The sequence below is a fragment of the Sardina pilchardus genome, chromosome 15 (assembly GCF_963854185.1).
Source record: "Sardina pilchardus chromosome 15, fSarPil1.1, whole genome shotgun sequence".
Classification (NCBI taxonomy): Eukaryota; Metazoa; Chordata; class Actinopteri; order Clupeiformes; family Clupeidae; genus Sardina; species Sardina pilchardus.
In genome coordinates, this window is record NC_085008.1 from 7,882,727 (window position 1) to 7,899,739 (window position 17,013).

General features: G+C 43.9%; 3 protein-coding genes across 4 annotated transcripts; 2 read left to right on the plus strand and 1 right to left on the minus strand.

Annotated features, from left to right (window-relative positions):
* The first annotated feature begins 367 nt into the window (after positions 1–367).
* prrg1 (proline rich Gla (G-carboxyglutamic acid) 1) lies at positions 368–5,537 on the plus strand. Its single transcript, XM_062555943.1, has 4 exons — positions 368–443; positions 1,139–1,173; positions 1,725–1,885; positions 2,250–5,537. Exons 2-4 carry the CDS (start codon positions 1,164–1,166, stop codon positions 2,700–2,702), a joined length of 624 nt encoding a protein of 207 aa, XP_062411927.1. The 5' UTR covers positions 368–443; positions 1,139–1,163; the 3' UTR covers positions 2,703–5,537.
* Positions 5,538–5,834: 297 nt separating this feature from the next.
* cpox (coproporphyrinogen oxidase) lies at positions 5,835–9,704 on the minus strand. The gene is made up of 7 exons (XM_062556510.1): positions 9,013–9,704; positions 8,596–8,739; positions 8,394–8,504; positions 8,162–8,303; positions 7,147–7,365; positions 6,923–7,027; positions 5,835–6,611 (listed from the first exon to the last, which is right to left on the minus strand). Exons 1-7 carry the CDS (start codon positions 9,551–9,553, stop codon positions 6,527–6,529), a joined length of 1,347 nt encoding a protein of 448 aa, XP_062412494.1. The 5' UTR covers positions 9,554–9,704; the 3' UTR covers positions 5,835–6,526.
* Positions 9,705–10,374: 670 nt separating this feature from the next.
* ccdc181 (coiled-coil domain containing 181) lies at positions 10,375–16,662 on the plus strand. Of its 2 annotated transcripts, XM_062556920.1 has the most exons (6): positions 10,375–10,609; positions 11,368–11,474; positions 11,807–12,832; positions 13,284–13,430; positions 14,992–15,149; positions 15,719–16,662. In XM_062556920.1, the coding sequence occupies exons 2-6, from the start codon at positions 11,385–11,387 to the stop codon at positions 15,888–15,890; spliced, it is 1,593 nt and encodes a 530-aa protein (XP_062412904.1). In that variant the 5' UTR covers positions 10,375–10,609; positions 11,368–11,384; the 3' UTR covers positions 15,891–16,662. The 2 variants fall into 2 exon arrangements, with proteins under 2 accessions (XP_062412904.1, XP_062412905.1); XM_062556921.1 differs by lacking the exon at positions 10,375–10,609 and having other exon boundaries at positions 11,411–11,463.
* The last annotated feature ends 351 nt before the right edge of the window (positions 16,663–17,013 follow it).

Consider the following 17,013-nt stretch of genomic DNA (forward strand, 5'->3'; position numbering starts at 1 on the left):
TTGGTGAAAACAGGCCAGAACTCTCCTGCGATTCCCAGAAGACTAATAATTACCATGAACAGTCAGTCAATAAATAAATAAATAAATAATGACAACCATTGACCAATGAGATATTTGACATCGTCTGCAATGAATGAATGTAATGGCACAAGAAATAGCTTATGTTAATAATAGGCCACATAAAATGAAGAATTTCCGACTAATCATAACAAATGATACGTTCAAACCTCTCAGCACAGCCAATAAATTCCAAAGAGTCGAGGCTAACTTATGTCGAATCGAGGAAACATGTAGTTAACAATGTAACAACATTTCAGCACTCTTGACTTTTGATCATCCTCTTTGGAACGCTGGCCAGGGGCTGGGGTAATCCTTCATTGCGCGTGCGCACAGCCATCTTCTTACTGGGTGAACAAAACTGGACACACTCGTAGACGACGCAGGTAAGCAAAGTTGTCATAATATATTTGGCATCTTTCTTTGATTTTGATGAATGGTTTCAAATATCTTCATCCTCTTTGTCCGTCGCTGAAAACAACATGAATGTGAAATACTATCAGGTAAAAATGGCAGAGTGCGACGGTTCCTTCATAGCAATAGCTCTACCAGCTAACTGTTATTAACGGCGAGTAGCCCAAATCTCAGTGTGACATCCATCAGTAAAGCCTAGCGGAATTGCTATGATGCTAGCTTGATAGCTAGGTGTTTGACAATACAGTGTTTTGTTTTGTTGTTTTGGTTTGGTCAACGGCAACAGGTAGCTTCGGTATTGTTTGCCTTAGTGGCAACTGATCATAGAGACCGTTGCAAATGTACTGTGCCAGCCTGGACTATCTGTTTTTAGTCGTTTCAATCTTGGTACTAGCCACCGTGAACCAACCCAACCCAACCCAACCCACAGTGAAATAGGTTAAGCTAAACGTTTATCGTAAACGTTTGCGTACATGTGAAATTCATCACACTGGGTTCAGAAATTCGTCATCGATGAATTTGGACAAACACTCCGACTAATAGTCTATTGTGTGTTATATGAAGCCTAGCCCGCGTTATTTCTGTCGTGTGGCAGTCAAACCATGTAGCCCACTGGTGACCTGAAATAGCGTAACTCTGTGCTGTCCCTCTTGTTTGCTTTTTTTAGAGTCTGTCCATTTCCAGCAGGAATCATGGGAACAGGTACGTATGTGTTTAAGCTGGTTTATTTCGTAACCTGAAACACAACAGAAACAACATATTTTATTTTAATCTGCATTTATCAGCGCATATTATATCAAACATATATAGGCTATAATCTTTATGTATTTTTTTAAATTTTAATTAGCCTATGTGATCTTTTTTGTCATTGAGTCTATGGTTATTACATCCAATTGACAGGCGTCAGATATAACAGGAATGTGTAGCCTATTTGTATTCATTGTTTCTTTCATGAAATTCTCTCCTTTGTGGCAAATTTTTTAATGTGTGTGTATGTATGTCCATCGCTCGGTTCTGTGTCTAATCTGAAATTCCTGAAGTGATTAGAATCACAATACTGAGCTTGTCCTAAACCTCCCGTCTTCCCTCAGTGTAGTCAAACACAGGGGCTGTCTGTCTCTTTGCCTTGGATGGTGGTGCTGAGACAGTGAAGGGCCCGTTTGAATGGGGCTTTTGTTGTTTTTAGCAGGAATGCTGGTTTGGTGGGCTGCTCTTTGTCACAGTCCCCCTCTGGGTTTTTTTTGCACCCTTAGTGTTCCTGCAACAGAGTACGGCTCACTCCGTGCTGAGGAGGTTGCGGCGGGCCAACTACCTCCTGGAGGAGGTGAAGCAGGGCAACATCCAGAGGGAGTGCCGAGAGGAGGTTTGCAACTATGAGGAGGCACGTGAGGCCTTTGAGAACGACGAGAAAACGGTGAGTAAGACTTAGCTGCACAGAAGCGTAGTGGTGGAAGCAGACATGTCCATTCAGAGCTGTGCAAAACAGCGGGAGGGAATGTGCTGTCTGGCTTGAGGAATTTCCTGGCACCAGAAATGGCCTGTTATCAAGAGGAAGTGCAACTCACTCCCTGTGAATTCTCCATAGAGAAAACAAGACCTAGTTGCCGGAAATGGCTAAAAACACAGTGTCTGGGGCTGACGGCAGCAGGCCTTGTTTGTGTTATCAGCGCATTTGTATCAGTACATTTGATGCATAAACATGGTATTGCGCGTCTGTGATATGTGTGGCGACTGGCGAGTGCTCATGGGTTGTGCCTGTTGTTTTGTTGGGTCAACAGAGGCGATTCTGGGAGGAGTATGTGCGCGAGAACAACCCCAACAAGGGCCTGGAGTCGATGGTGGGCAGCGCCCAGTCGCTGTACCTCATCCTGCCACTGCTGCTGGTGCTGCTGCTCATCATGGCCGTGACCATCACCGTGTGGCGCTGCCACTCGCGCAAGCGCTCGCAGCGGAGTCCGTCGGCCGGGCGCTCGCACCGCGAGCCCACGCTCTCCGTGGTGTCCATGGACCAGTGGGGGCCCGAGTTCCACTCGGACATGAGCCCGCGCTCCGACATGAGCGCGCGCAGCTACCACGCCGGGTCCGGACGCACGAGCGCCGGGGATCCGCCGCCCTCCTACGACGAGGCGGTGGGCCAGGCCGACGTGCACATCGAGACGGAGCCGCCGCCGCAGTACGACGACATCGTCAACAACAGCTCGTCCAACATGATCATCGGACAGGGGAAGTAGGAGCAGTAGCATCACCATCACAGCGTCTGTCATAACCAGAGCTTTCCTCACCAGCCAACCCCCCCCCCCCCATCCCCCCTCTTCATAGGAACTCATCCCTTTCCCTCATACATATAACCACTCTTTGTCAAACGCTTCCACGCCTGGAGACAACCATGGGGAGCTGTTGGCTCAAATGTGGGGGCGGGAACCATTGCACGGTTAGTTGAGTGTGAGATTTAAATGAAAATTAACGATGCATCCCAACAAGGCGGAGCTCAAACTACAAGTGTCCAACAAACAAGATGCTGCAGTGGCACTGCTGTGTGATTGAGGGGCCATAAATGCAAAGTCAGGCTGGCGCATTGATAGATTTGTCGGGACCCGATTTTGCCACCATATGCCACCCATAATTTCAACCAAAGGTTTTCTCCAAGCGTGTTACAAATTGACTATCATTATATGTGTCATCGTTGCAGTCCAGGGTGACCGAGGAGATTCAGTCAGGAAAATGCAGTAAAGGACTTTGATCGTATGTCTGACTGATTTGACCATTCCCTAGATTTGAAATCAGCAGTCTGTGGGTGGTTGAGTGAGTAACTCCCTTTTACACTAATCTCTGAAGCACTAACAAAACCAGATGGCACTGCACACCTGGAGTGTGCCTTGCTAGTGCCGGGTGAACCTAACCAACAATATCAGTGAAGACACTGATTTAGAAGTCACTTTTTACCCCACTGTGTGTGTGTGTGTGTGTGTGTTTACTTGCTTGTGTGCATGCATGTATGTGTGTATGCTTAAAGCATAATAGGAATTGATCACCTTGACTTCAGACAGCTTGGTGGTCAAACAAAAACAAACGTTTGATTGTACATTTACCATCCATCTTTTCTAAAACTAAGAGAAACTAAAATAGTTGGAGTGAGTAGTTGAAGGGAATTGTGCAACTAAATCTAAGAATAGACTGATTGGAAATGATTCTGCTTTGCACTGATTGTCTTCACAAGCTCTTTGAAACAAGCGAGAGCTCAAAGTGAGAGCTTTTGCCATGCAGTGGTGTAGTTTTGATAATGGCTGCACTGTCCTTTACATTCAGAATATGTTTTTGATGTGGATAATAGAGGATCAGTGTGTATAGTAGATGCTCAGAGTTAATATCTAAATATTTACTGAGAAGTATTAAAGGAATTGTTACCAAGATTTCCATACAGGGACCATCTTGTTCTCATGCCAGAGGGGTTGGATAATATGCCTGCGTTACACTGGAGATGGGTCCTTGTGTTTGAACAGTATTGCTTCCTCATTGTTATGTAACCTGTATATTTCAGACATTTTCAGAGTTGCCTTTCTTGTAACCTTGTTGTTCCTTCTATCGAGTTACTATCCATCGGTGTCTATTGAGATATAACCTTGACTCGTAGAAATCTTTTCCTGTTACAATCGATTGTACTCAAATCTGTCCATGACGTGTCAAAATGTTTGGTGTGCCAGTCCTCCTATAGTTGTTGTTTGCCAAGATGAACGTTGTCTTTTGTTTAATGCTTATCACTTGGATCACTTGAGTGGCACAATGAGTGGCAACATTTGAACTCTCAACTTGGTCATAGTTTATCACGAGGTCTCATCTAGGAGGACTGAGCAGCCAAGACCTATTACTGTGAGATGACTCCGATAGTTGTCAAACTATTGGAAGTGTCATAGTTGCAGTGATAGGAGTGTTCAGGAAAAAATACCTTCCAATTTTGAAGGTTGTTATGATGAACTGTTATGAAGGAACAAATGTGTGTGTATGTGTTTGAACATGTAATCATATTGTACATGATTTAAACTTATGTTGTGGGTAGTTAGCGTGTGAAAAAGCACTTTTTAAAAGAGCTTGCAGGGCTCCTTATATTGGACATACTGTCCACTCTGGCTGAGTGTCCAAGTCTCCGTTAGTTCAGCTGAAAACCTCATGAATGACATCACCTACCTTGTTGTCCAGAATCAGATATATTCTCAGATATATGCAATAACACAATAACAAACACTAACTCAGAGAATAACTCTAAGTATGCCAAATCAACACCTGCTCAGCTGAAAAACTGTTCTAAAGTTAAAATAGATTTTCTTGTGATAGTGGGACGTCATGTGGGCTGAAGTTGAAGTTTCAGGTTCAGAAAGTAATAATCTCGTTTTTAACTGTCAACAGTCTAAAACTGCTAATAGGAGCTGTCATTTAAAACTATGCACATGCATATTGGTATGCAAGGATTCCATGCAAGGCTTTACTGACATACTTGGAATCACACTGTGATTTGTTAGGTATGCATTCTGGACGAAACACAAGTATATGTTCTAAAAGATGGACAGCAGTGTAGTGAAACATGATCTCCCTACTTGTGCACACGGAACTGAAACATAGCCATACTCTCTGAACTTGAGTAACCGCATCTCTGAACACTAGGCCATAGCTATGGACTGTAGAGTCACAGAGTTCTCTCTGCTCAGAACATTCCCTCATTCACTACATAGTGCACTCCACCACTATAATTATTCACTATGTAGTGAATGAGTGGATGTTCGGAACAGGTTGTGATAGTGGCCAAGTCTGGCTCTCATCTGTTCCAGAGTTGGCTCCTATGAACGCTGCCATTTTAAATTTTTAGCTTGAGCCGTGAGCTGTTATGGTGTGACTAACCTGCTCATCAGGTGGGCTAGCCATTTTGGGTGTATAGTATGACAACCCTTTATACCAATTGTTTTGCTATGCCTTATTTGAGCAATAATATAAATTTGTGTATAAAAATGTTTGACATTCTTTTTGGAGATGAAACAAGCTTGAGTTGTGTTTGTAATAAAAGTTTTTCAAAGTGATGCGGTGTGTCTTTTGTGCTCTTGTTTCTTTTATGTTTTGCTCACATTGATTTTTTTTTTTACTAAAAAAAAAGACTTGCATCATAGCAGCTGACCACATTTCTATTAAATACAATTACGCAATTTACCATGAATCCTTTGAATCTATTGAAGCTGTGTCCTATCTAAATGTGCGGCTCACAAGACTAACACAGTGTATAATTAGGTGTTGACTCAAGAATGTGTGAATGTAGTTGTTTTCACCAACCTCCTTCCAAGGGAACTTTTGAAACTTAAGAAACCAACACCACAATGAAATAAAATAATCCAAGCTTATTTTATGAAAAGTATTTTTCCAGTGACATAATTTAAAAAAATGTTAACCTTGAAAAAGTTAACCTTTTTCCAGCATTTCTGCTGAGCAAACAACACTTACAATTTACACAAACCCAGAGACAATAGGATCCAGTCCTTTGTGTCTTCCCAATCGTACGATTCCTGAAATAACTCTTTGAATCAACAATAACAAAGCACAAAGTCCTCCATAAATCATCACCGCATCAAATTAAACACAATAGGTAACAGGAAGCCACAGCATAGGTACGTATATTTGAAGCAGCGAACATGTATGTAAACACACAACCAATCACACAAGGGCACAAAGAAATTAGCAAAGCAGGGTGTATGCTAGAGGCACAAGACTTTGTAAGCTTTGGAAAGGAAACCACCCCTCACAGCAATTAAGGGCAGAGCTCCAAGTTCATCCTCAGGCAGCAACAAGTTTGTAGTGAGTCAACAGAGCAAGAGTCAAAGAGAGTGAAAATCAGTGCAGCCTGTTCCAGTAAAGCTTCCTCTTTGCGGACGTGACTTTAGTGTGATGAGTCATGCAAGGATCACTGAGGAGAAGTGAAAATCAAGTACAAGAGGAAGCAAACGTTTCTCTCCCGCTCCCGCTCCCCCTCCCTCCCCCTGTCCCTGTGATATGAAGACGCCCTTGGGGTTACAGGGTTTCAGATCCAGTCCTTGGGCTCGCGAAGGACCTCCATCAGTTCGGCCTCCTTAGTGCCTTTGGCAGGCTCGTGCATGTACTCCCACCTGACAGGAAGAGCACGCAATTAGGACAGACAAGTACTGGTGGATGGAAGTATCACGATTCACATGCTGTAAAAAAAACAGGGCTACAAAATATTTAGAAATAACAGAATATCTGTAATGTACAGTATGTTTACTTAGCACTGCTTTGAATAGCACAAAGTTAAAAGTTTTCCCTATTTACAGAATACACCACATACTAACAATACTAGCAATACAATACAATATAGTATATGATACATTTATACACATACTACTACTACTCGGTAACTGCTTCCTTGGTGGAATAATGCAAGTTATCTAAACTGCTATACCTGGCAGTGAGAGGTAAAGACATGAGAATACTCTCGATTCTGGAGCCAGGAGTGGCCAGTCCAAACTTTGTCCCTCTGTCATACACCAGGTTGAACTCCACATACCTACGGCAAACACAAGATATGCATATTTGGGACTTAAACAAATACAAAGAGGCGACCTCCATTTTTGCCTGAGTCATAGACCTGTCCAAGCCATGCTGACGGCCATGTTGCTGACATACCTGCCCCGTCTGAGTTGTTGCCAGGCCTTCTCCTCAGGACTAAAGGGGTCATTTACGTGTTTGCGTACGATGGGCAGGTAGCATGGCACCACAGACCGGGCACAGGTCTTCACAAACGCAAACACCTCATCCTGGTTCGGAGAATCCAGGTCATCAAAGAAGATCCCCCCGATCCCTCGCCGCTCATTCCGATGGTTGATGAAAAAGTAGCGGTCACACCTGCAGCACAAGGCAGAAAAGCAATACGGTCAATGTGATGGCTTCAAGCCAAGATCAAGGATATCCTGTATATTATCTTTGAGGTGCAAAACTAAACATAACCAAAAATGGCACTGGCACTGCAGCTTATATAACTAATAATTTATGTTAGCATACTGTACCATTGCAAATATTTATAAATGAAACCAGATCAGTCTGTTGACCTTCCACAGCATGAGTCACATTGTTTATGAATGACTGCATGTGTATAGTTTGACTGTTTCTGTAAAGCCAGCAAGTGGTGAGATGCCTTAATTGCATTAAATAATGCCCTTTTTTTCTCCCATTGTTGCAGACTGAAAAGATGCTCTTCTTAGAAGAAGGTATGGATGTTTACTGTTTTAAAACATATTTAGGATTCAATTTCTTGTGCATCTAATACTTATGTTACTCACGTGCAAGTCTGTATACTGGCAATGGCATTTGTGTACACAAAAATACACGCAAATATTGCTAAAATCATGACTATAATCTCTGACATTTCTCTTTGTTTCTTGCACTACAGCTAGAGTCCTTGACTAGAATAGTTTTCATGGGATAAATAGTCATAATTTTCTTAGTTTCGTGTACCAGCAAAAAAATATCATTGCCATTAACAAGTTAGGTTAATTCATACAATCCAGGTCTACTCATAACTCCGCTAGACTTGATCGCTAATTTTTTCCATAACTCCACAGGTTTAAGAACTGACATCTTGGTTTTCTTACACAGACACACATTTTTTGAGCCAGGATGATAGTGACTGGTAACTCCGTACCACTTTTTGAAGTCGGAGTAATATTGAGGGTGGTGCTTGTCACAGGCCTCCTTGAGAGTGCTGTGGAAGTGAACGGCATCCTCCTGGTTAAGGTACGTGGGGGTCAAATCAGTCCCTCCACCGAACCACCATTGTTTTGTGCCTGTAAAGACAGACAAAGGAGTTGGAAGAGAATCATAAAGGCATCCTCATCTTCAAGTAAAGACATCAAATGGAATCCCCAAATACTCACCATCGGCTTCCTCAATCTCAAAGTATCTGTAGTTGAAGTGCACTGTGGGAATGTGGGGGTTCTTTGGGTGAATAACAGAGCTCACACCCATGGCACAAAACGGCAGCTTCCCTGTGACAACATGATAACAAAGTGACAGTTAGTCCACAGCCCTGAAAGGGACAAGCGCCCTCCCTCTTCACCCTCACCAGATAAGACTCACCATCTTTTGCCTTCAGCACTTTCCCGCGGCTTCGCATCTGCTTGGCAGCCGCCTCAGGGAGGTTCCCGTAGACCACAGATACATTCACACCAGCCTTCTCAAACACCTTGCTGTCCTGTAGAACACAGCTGATGCCACCGCCACCTGATGAACATACAAGAGAAACATTTTTCAAGATCATGCCAAAGACACAATATTCAAAGACACAGACACGTGTCTTTAGAAGTACTTTTATAACCTAAGCTGCTGCATGCCACTGTGTCACTGTGAATGTGTTTTGTCAACAATATCTTCAATAACATACAGATCTTTGGACCGTAACCTCTACTCCAATGGCTTGTTAATAAACCGACATGGCCCCTATCTGATAAGCCTAAATCTCAATAGATCATCACTGAGAAGTGGCCTCATACTTGCCTTCTTTACGCTGCCATCTATCCACTTTAAAAGAACCGCCATCTACTTCCTCCAGGGCTTTACAGAACGCTGATTGTGTTTCCAAGATGAGCATTTCCATTCTGGTGCTCATCTCGTCTTTTCTCTTCTGTAAAGCTTGGACGTCCGTGACAGGGGAACACATGAACGACTTGCTCCTTTCTAAAATATCTCCATCTTTTTCTGGCAGTAAAATCCTTGAAGCCATCTCTGCCCTCTGAAAGTGACACACGCCAACCGCTATCCCTGCCACAGTTGCGGCACCTGTCACAAGGAAGACTCCTTTTCGATAACCACCAGATGTGACATTTACTCCGTACGACATTAGCCTGGTTGACACACACCTGGGAAACCATTTCGTTAAAGGTAGCGAAGTAAGCTTGCGAAAACTGGAGTATGGTCGACGAAAAGACGAATGGAGATCAACTCCTTGATGGTGAATGGTGCCTTTGCAAAGAGGAGTGAAGACCCTTGCTGTTGACTTCGTAGCCGTCTGTAGTCTGGATAAAGTAATAGAAGACATTTTCAGGCTAGTAGTCAGCCTGCAACCGAACCTCAAACGTGTATAGCTGAACCTCTATAGAAAAAACGTCCGAAAAGGACTGTTATTGAAAGATGTGACAGAAGGCACGTCGCATTTTCTTGGACTTGTACTTCCTGTAGGATGGCCTTCAAGTCCCAACACGTAGTAGTCAAGAATTGTGGGAGATTGTGTTTTCATAGCCTCGCCGCTAAGGGTCAGTATTTTTTTAAATACTACACAACACAACATCCCCTGCGCGGCATGACTTCAACCAATCTAATGGGGTTTTTTTATTTCTTTTTTTTTTAATGGATTTCACACTGCTATTCTTGAACTGTAGTAAATAAAATGTATGATGTTCGATTTTGTATACAGACAATGCACTATATGCGTCTAGATCTAAATGAGATGAATATAAATATTTAGATGAATGATCAGTTTGATGGAGTGTACGTGTGTGCGTGTGTGTGTGTGTGTGTGTGTGTGTGTGTGTGTGTGTGTGTGTGTGTGTGTGTGTGTGTGTTTGTGCATTAAGGAGATAAAAAAATGTTGACTGTTATCTGAACAACACAACATGTTTACGCACCCAACCACCACACATGTGTAGGTGTAGCCTAATGCTGGTATCTCGCACAACCCTCCTGAATCACACAATTGATACAATATAGGCTAAAATTGTACCATAATGACTTTTAATTTAGCCTAATCATTACAGTTGAGCTGGCGCTTGAGCACAGTAATTTAATTACGCCTACTTATAAATCCTTTCAGAAGAAGGCTACATGACAATACACTAAATTGTGTATCATGTTTTTTAGCGACACTACTCTCGCGCCTGCGCGTGCATCTACGACATGCGTGTTGTACGTCTCTATGACAACCCGTTTATAGCTGGCCTGTCGGCGAAGTGCCCGCAGGGGATTATTACCTTGGTGTAGAATGAACAGGTGCGATCAATGCTCATATTATCGTGAAAAAAAACAGCACAGTTATTTTTAACATCGCAAGAAAGACTGGTCATCCATCAAGAAAGAAGACATACATGCATACCTGTTGGTGAGACGAATTGTTTCCTAGAAAAATGAATAGCTTTACATTTAGCAGAGTAAGCTATGGCCTAGCCTACTTAAAGGTTTACAGCCTAAGATAACGTGTTGTGGTTGGGTACAACTTATTGTAGTCACTGGATACTGAGGAAGAACAATCGTCGCATAAAGTCCTATTTATGTAGGCCTATTTGATGTTTAGCAAACAAACCAGCCAAGAAGAGATCAAGTCTGTCATTAATATGCAAAGACATCAATATGCATTACAGATCCACATGCAATTCCTTCCGAGGTTTATTCGTTGAAGCACTGTTAGTCTGTTGAATTTAGTCACGTTTAGCCTGCATTTCCCCCAAAGTTTATCACTAATGAATATCAACTTTTATCTTCACATCTGCTGTATTTTACTGACAATTTACCAACATAGTGAATAGCCTTTAACAACAACAACAAAACAAACAACAACAACAACAACAACAACAAAAACAAAAACAACAGCAACAAAAAACAGTTCATTAACTGTCAACCATAAAATCTCATCTGGGAATGCAAAACAAGCATGGGTGCTTCTGTTGGCCACAAGGAGGCGACTCCATGCTGACAAAATGACAGAAGCCACAATGTAGGCTACTGGAGCTTGTGGAGTTTTGGCCTGTCTAGCAATATTTTGCAACATTAATAAGTGCCTCTCAGTGAAATTACTTTTTTTTTTTTTGACGGTGATATGATTGTGAACTCTACACTCATGCATATTATCTTGTATGGCAGAGGGCAAGGGCCAAAAAATGAACCATAAGGGCCATGATGAATATGAAGACGACTTTGAAAAGGACTTGGACTGGTTGATCAGCGAGGATGGCAAGAGTGAGGACCAGGTTTGTGATATCTGGGAGGGAAGGGGAGGGAAGGAGGGAGGTCAGCTCGGCTCTGTTAATGAGTAGTGTTTAGTTACCCAGTAAGGTGTGTGTCAGTCAGTCTGCGAAATTGATCTCACTGACAGAGATCGTGCCACTTTCACTGTGCCAGTCTGTGCATATCAAGAGGCTTCCGTCTCTAATCTGTCTCTCTTGCTCTGGCATGTTGATGCCAAACCACCACTGATGCCAATACCAAACCACCATTGCTCTTTCACAGTAAAGTTACAATAAATCCAATCCAATCCAATCCTTCACCATTTTTTTGTTTTTTCCCTTCTGTGCTAACACAGGAGGGTGAATATGAGGACATCGAAGCTGAAATAGACAAGGAACTTCAGGAGGAAGAGGAGGCACTGAAAAAGAAACACAACAGGGGGATGTTGACTGTTGACAAGACAGTGAATGACCCACAGGAGGACGAAGAGAGGTGGCCCACCCCTCTGGAGCCTTTGGACGGACTCCCTGAACCGGACACCGAGGAGCCCAGCGGGCTACCGCCTCCTCCTCCTCTCCCGGAAGCTGACTTCGACGAGGAGAAGAAGTACATCCTGGAGAAGATCCAGCAGGCCAACCGGGAGCTGCAGGACCAGGAGGCGCCAGACCTGTCCCGCCGCCGCCGCCTCCAGTTCAAGGACACGCTGGTGGACCTGGTGGTGCCGGCCATGGATTTCGGCGCGGAGGGCCCGTCTCAGTCTCAGGGCACGGGGGCAGAGCGGGAGGAGCCTGCAGCCACAGCCACAGCCACGACTGCAGGTAGGGACCTGGAGGGGGAGGTGTCCGGGCGGATGCTCCAGCTGAAGATCTCCCCCCAGGACGAGGCCTCGGGCCCACACCAGAGTGGCAGCGGGCAGGAGGAGGCGACGGGCAGAGAGGGCCGGGTGCTGGTGGAGAAGGACGGCAAGTTTGACCTGGTCAGCCTGAAGGAAGTGGAGAGCCAGGGCCTGCTGCCTCCGCTGCACCTCCCCAGTGTCAGCAACCTCGGAGATAGTAATAACCTCCCCGTCCAAACCTCCCCTCGCAAAACCAACTCGGCGTCCGTCTCTAATGGTAAAAGCCCGACCTCCTCCCCCAGGTCCAACTCAGGGTTCATGCTCCCGCTCGGAGCAGAGCACCTACACACCCCTAAACCGCCGCCTAAGCCTAGGCATCGGCCCAACTCAGCCAGCCACATGGTGCGACGGGTCAGCAAAGAGGGCACCAAGCGCCGGGTGCAGTCGGCCAGCAGCGCCCCCATCCATGCCACCTTTACCCTCTCGCCACAGCAGAAAGAGCACCTGCTCAGACTGCAGCAGAAGAGGGAGAAGCTGGCCAAAGAGGTGTGACGCCATATCAATTTATTGCTTTATAGGAGGATGTTAGATAGGACCTCAGACTGCAAATAATAATGACAGTAATATATATCAATAGTGTATCAATTCAATGGTGAGAGCAGAGGAGAAAGAAGCTGGCCAACGAGGTGTGACGCCTTATAATTTTATTGTTTTATAGGAGGATGTAAAATATGATCTCAGAAGGCAAATAGTAATGACAGTAATATCAATATTGTGATCAATAGTGTATCAATGCAAGTGTGTTTGTCGTATTTCATTTTATCACATGTAAATTACTTGTTAACTGCTATTTTCCCAGGACAAGAGACATCTCCTTACTTGTAGGTAAAGTGGCAGATGCTAAAGATGTTAGGACAGCTGGTGTGCATCTCTCTCTCTCTTTCTCTATCTCTCTATCTCTCTCTCTGTCTTTTCCATGCTGCATTCACTGGCTCAGGAGGAGGAACGCAAGCGTGAGGAAGAGGAGCAGAAGAAGCAGGAGAACGAGCTGGCCTTCCAGGCGTGGCTCATGAGGAAGAGGGAGCAGCTGCATGAGGACCGCCGGCTCCTAAGAGCACAGGAAATGGAGAAAATGAATTTCACGGTATGTCCAGTGGAGGGCGCAAGAGAGTCATGATTGCTCATGGGTTTGTGAAGTCTCCTGACAATTTTCTCTATACAGCACTGATTGTGCCTCATTGTTTAAACACATGCAAGTACATGTAAGGAAGCTTATCATAATTTCAAAGAAACTAGAAAGAAGTTTCTAGCCACAGAGAACTCTGGAGAGACTGATCAAACTGATTAGGCTGATTAAACTAATTAAAAGATTTTTAAAGGTTGAAAAGGTTTAGCTCAAGTTTGAGTTGTGACGATTGAAGCTCTGGTTGAACTAAGAGTAATTAAGTTTGTCTTAAAGAAGTTATGAAGAGGGAAATAAGATCCTGTGGAGGGTGTGAGGATGTTGAGTCAGCCATTCTCACCCTAGTGCTTTTTTTGCCTAAGTGGGAGTATTGTTTTATGGCGTATCGAATTTATTGTGAGCCATTTGTTTTTATCCAAAATGTCCCTACAGAGCATTGTTGTGTGTTTCTAGTTTACTCTTAAGGCCTCTGCACACATAGCCGCTGGTAGAAGAGAGACGATGCTTTCTGTCAATCGCCCCCCGTGCACCAGCTGCCAAGCCTGTGTGATAAACAATGGATTTTTATTGAGTGGCACTGACAAAAACAGAACTGAACTGTAATCTACACGGTGGCGGCGAAAGGATTCGGCGGCGGTGTGCGGGTGATAGATGATAAAAACAAAAATATCTATTGATTATTTAAACAGCAGGTTTCCAGGTCAAAGTGCATTTACTACGCGTGGGGTCAGCGAGACTGACAAAGAGCCGAGGTATGGGGCCCACATTATACAGACGTAAACATGCCTATGAGACCTACAGTAGTATCTCAATATTTGGCTGCTTGCCTTCTGTTACTTCTGATGGTTAGGCAGCTTGACATTTAAAAGCTGGATTGCGATTGCGGCACAGCCACTACATATATGTGGATTATTAGGTACAAAACAACAAGAACCAGTCTGAGGCAGTCATGCGAGATGACTTGCCTAGACTTTAGGTCATACAAGGGTCTGAGACATTTGTGTGATCTGACTTCTCTGAACAATACAGGGTCATACATGGGTAAGATACAATGTTTGTATTTAAGCACTTAATACACTGGTAAAATAAACATGATACATGATGGATGAAAGGAAAAAACTCCCACAGAGGGGTTGTATTGGAAACAATGGAATCTAATGTAATGGAATGTCAAAAGCGGAGTGTGCCACACTCACGTTGGTGCCTATGTACGGGAGCCTTGAAACATAGTGAGCGGAAGTTATTTTAATCACAGTAAAGCTATGGTAATCAAAGGTTATAACTGAGTTAAAGTGGACATGAAACAGTTTCATTTGTATGGGTTTGAATCAAAGTAAAGTTAAATAGAATTGATTTGGCCAGAAAAAAATAAACCAGTGTCTCTGACATCATTCAACCCATTCAGATTGATAGAATGAGAATCAATATTTCAAACAAAGAAAACTTAATCTAGTGTTTCATGTCCACTTTAATCAAAAAGATGCGTAGTTGAGCAAACTTTTTTTGTCTGTTACGCTCCCAGAGGGACCAGTGTGACCCGCAGGAGGCCTTCAAGCAGTGGCTGCAGCGCAAACACGAGCAGCAGGCCCAGGAGCGCCAGCTGGAGGAGATGAAGAAGATGGAGCTGGAGAGCCGCTACTACCTCCATGACCGTGAGCAGTGTGAGAAGGCCTTCAAACAGTGAGTGCAGCGCCCTGGCCAAGGGCAGTGAGGGCAGTCCGCAAACACAGCGCCGAGTCGAGATAAAGAATTACTGAGGGGTTTCAAGTACTGCTAGCCATTAATTATTAGCAATGGTCAATAAAGGCAGGGTGAGTTAATAACCTACTTCTGTGATATCACCCCAGTACTCGCTCTGAAACTCTCAGCAGTCCTACTGGTGTTTTGTTCTGCATGTCAAATAAAAACCTTTTAATACTAACAAACACTTGAAATGTATGGCCAAATTGTGAAAGCTGCCCCCTTCAGCCTGAAGAAATACGCTTTCCCAAGAAGCTGAAAATCTCACAATCTGTGCTTTTCTTTTATACGATGCAGTCCATCACTTGCACCCTTAATTATTTTATGAGTGGTCATGAGAGTAAAACAATTTAGACATGGGTTTATATAATAGTAATAATGAGGTGTATTTCACACCAGTGGCAGAGAGAAGCTGTGTTGTGATTCGTTGTGTTGTGCAGATGTGTGAAATGTTTTACTCCAATCGTGAGGTCACATGTGTGTTTGTGTGCTTGGTGTGTTTATTTCAGGTGGCTGAAGCGCAAGCGGGCGGAAAAGAGAGCGGAGCAGCAGGCCGCTCGAGAGCGCTCCCGCAGGCTGATGCTGGAAGAGCGGCGCGCCCGCCGCATGCAGGACATTCTCTGCACGGTGAACGAGGCTAAGGCCTTCCGCTTCGCCGACCCCTACGGCTACCGCTTCTGAGCTTCGCCGCAGACCAAGCGTCCCAAGTCGGTCAGACGGTTCCGGAATCCCGGACAGAGCAACACAACTCAGGAGCTGTTACATGCAGGCATTTTATTACCACTCCTTCCCACCCTCAGAGAAGGTAGCACGCATGTAGATGTTGATCCATGGGATTTGCATGAGATGATGGTCCCAGGGAAGGTAGTGTAGTTTGATTCATTTTTTTGTTTTGCACATAACCTATTGCACTAGTGGCATTGGGGGTTTCTGCTCGTAGACTCTGTGGATAACCATGCTGCTTTATTCATTATTCATGACAAACCCAGATGTCTTCTTATAATTACTAATCAAGCGCTTTTATGATGAGATGGAAAGCACTCTCTTCCATGCAAGGGCAATGATCACATGTCTGTTCGTGCCACCCAACAAAAATGCCTTTCACACTGAAGTGATTAATCTCCACAAAGATGAATTCCGTTTTGGGGGGACAGTGTAGTCTAGTGTAGTGAAGGGTGTTCAGTGCGTCAGTGAATCAGTCTTCCTCCTCACAGTATGCCCCGCCCAGGTAGCTGCTCCCTCTGGGAGAGATCCGGCTCAGATGAGGCCCAGTCCCGGCTCACACCCAGGCCAGATCTGGGTCTGATGTGCTCCAGGGGCAACTGCTGCAAGGGCATCTTATAGAGAAAAGGAGATTAAATAATTTAACAAATGTCTGTGTAATGAATATGATATTTTATACCTCATGTGTAGCCCTATGGCAAATATTGTGTGATACATTAAAAAATAAAATGTTGAGAAGAAATCTGAGCTTTTATTTTTTGTCTTTATTTACAGTGATGTCAAGGTTTAAGAAACTGGTTAAATCCAATATGTAATGTCTGCAATACTGTTTTAAACTGTTATATTTTATGTTAGGGGATAGGCAGCATTTCAACCCTGCTGAGTCTTCAGGCTTTTTTTAACATCGTGCATCCAATATATACCATTAAAGTATCATACACCATTGTACCATTTCATTCCATGTTGCATCTTAATAGGTAAAACATATTTTAACGTTGAACAGTGTACTGTACGTGGTCACTCAGTATAGAAAAATTGGACTTTGGCACTTTCACAACCATCAAACAACTACGTTACCCAG

Coding starts and splice junctions, on each gene's coding strand:
- cpox (XM_062556510.1), bottom strand. CDS start 9,553: ATGTCTTCTATTACTTTATCCAGACTACAGACGGCTACGAAGTCAACA. Junction 8,740..9,012: donor TAGATGGCAGCGTAAAGAAG/GCAAGTATGAGG, acceptor TATGTTCATCAG/GTGGCGGTGGCATCAGCTGT. Junction 8,304..8,393: donor TGAGATTGAGGAAGCCGATG/GTGAGTATTTGG, acceptor CTGTCTTTACAG/GCACAAAACAATGGTGGTTC.
- ccdc181 (XM_062556920.1), top strand. CDS start 11,385: ATGAACCATAAGGGCCATGATGAATATGAAGACGACTTTGAAAAGGAC. Junction 11,475..11,806: donor ATGGCAAGAGTGAGGACCAG/GTTTGTGATATC, acceptor GTGCTAACACAG/GAGGGTGAATATGAGGACAT. Junction 12,833..13,283: donor GGGAGAAGCTGGCCAAAGAG/GTGTGACGCCAT, acceptor TCACTGGCTCAG/GAGGAGGAACGCAAGCGTGA.
- prrg1 (XM_062555943.1), top strand. Junction 1,886..2,249: donor TTGAGAACGACGAGAAAACG/GTGAGTAAGACT, acceptor TTGGGTCAACAG/AGGCGATTCTGGGAGGAGTA.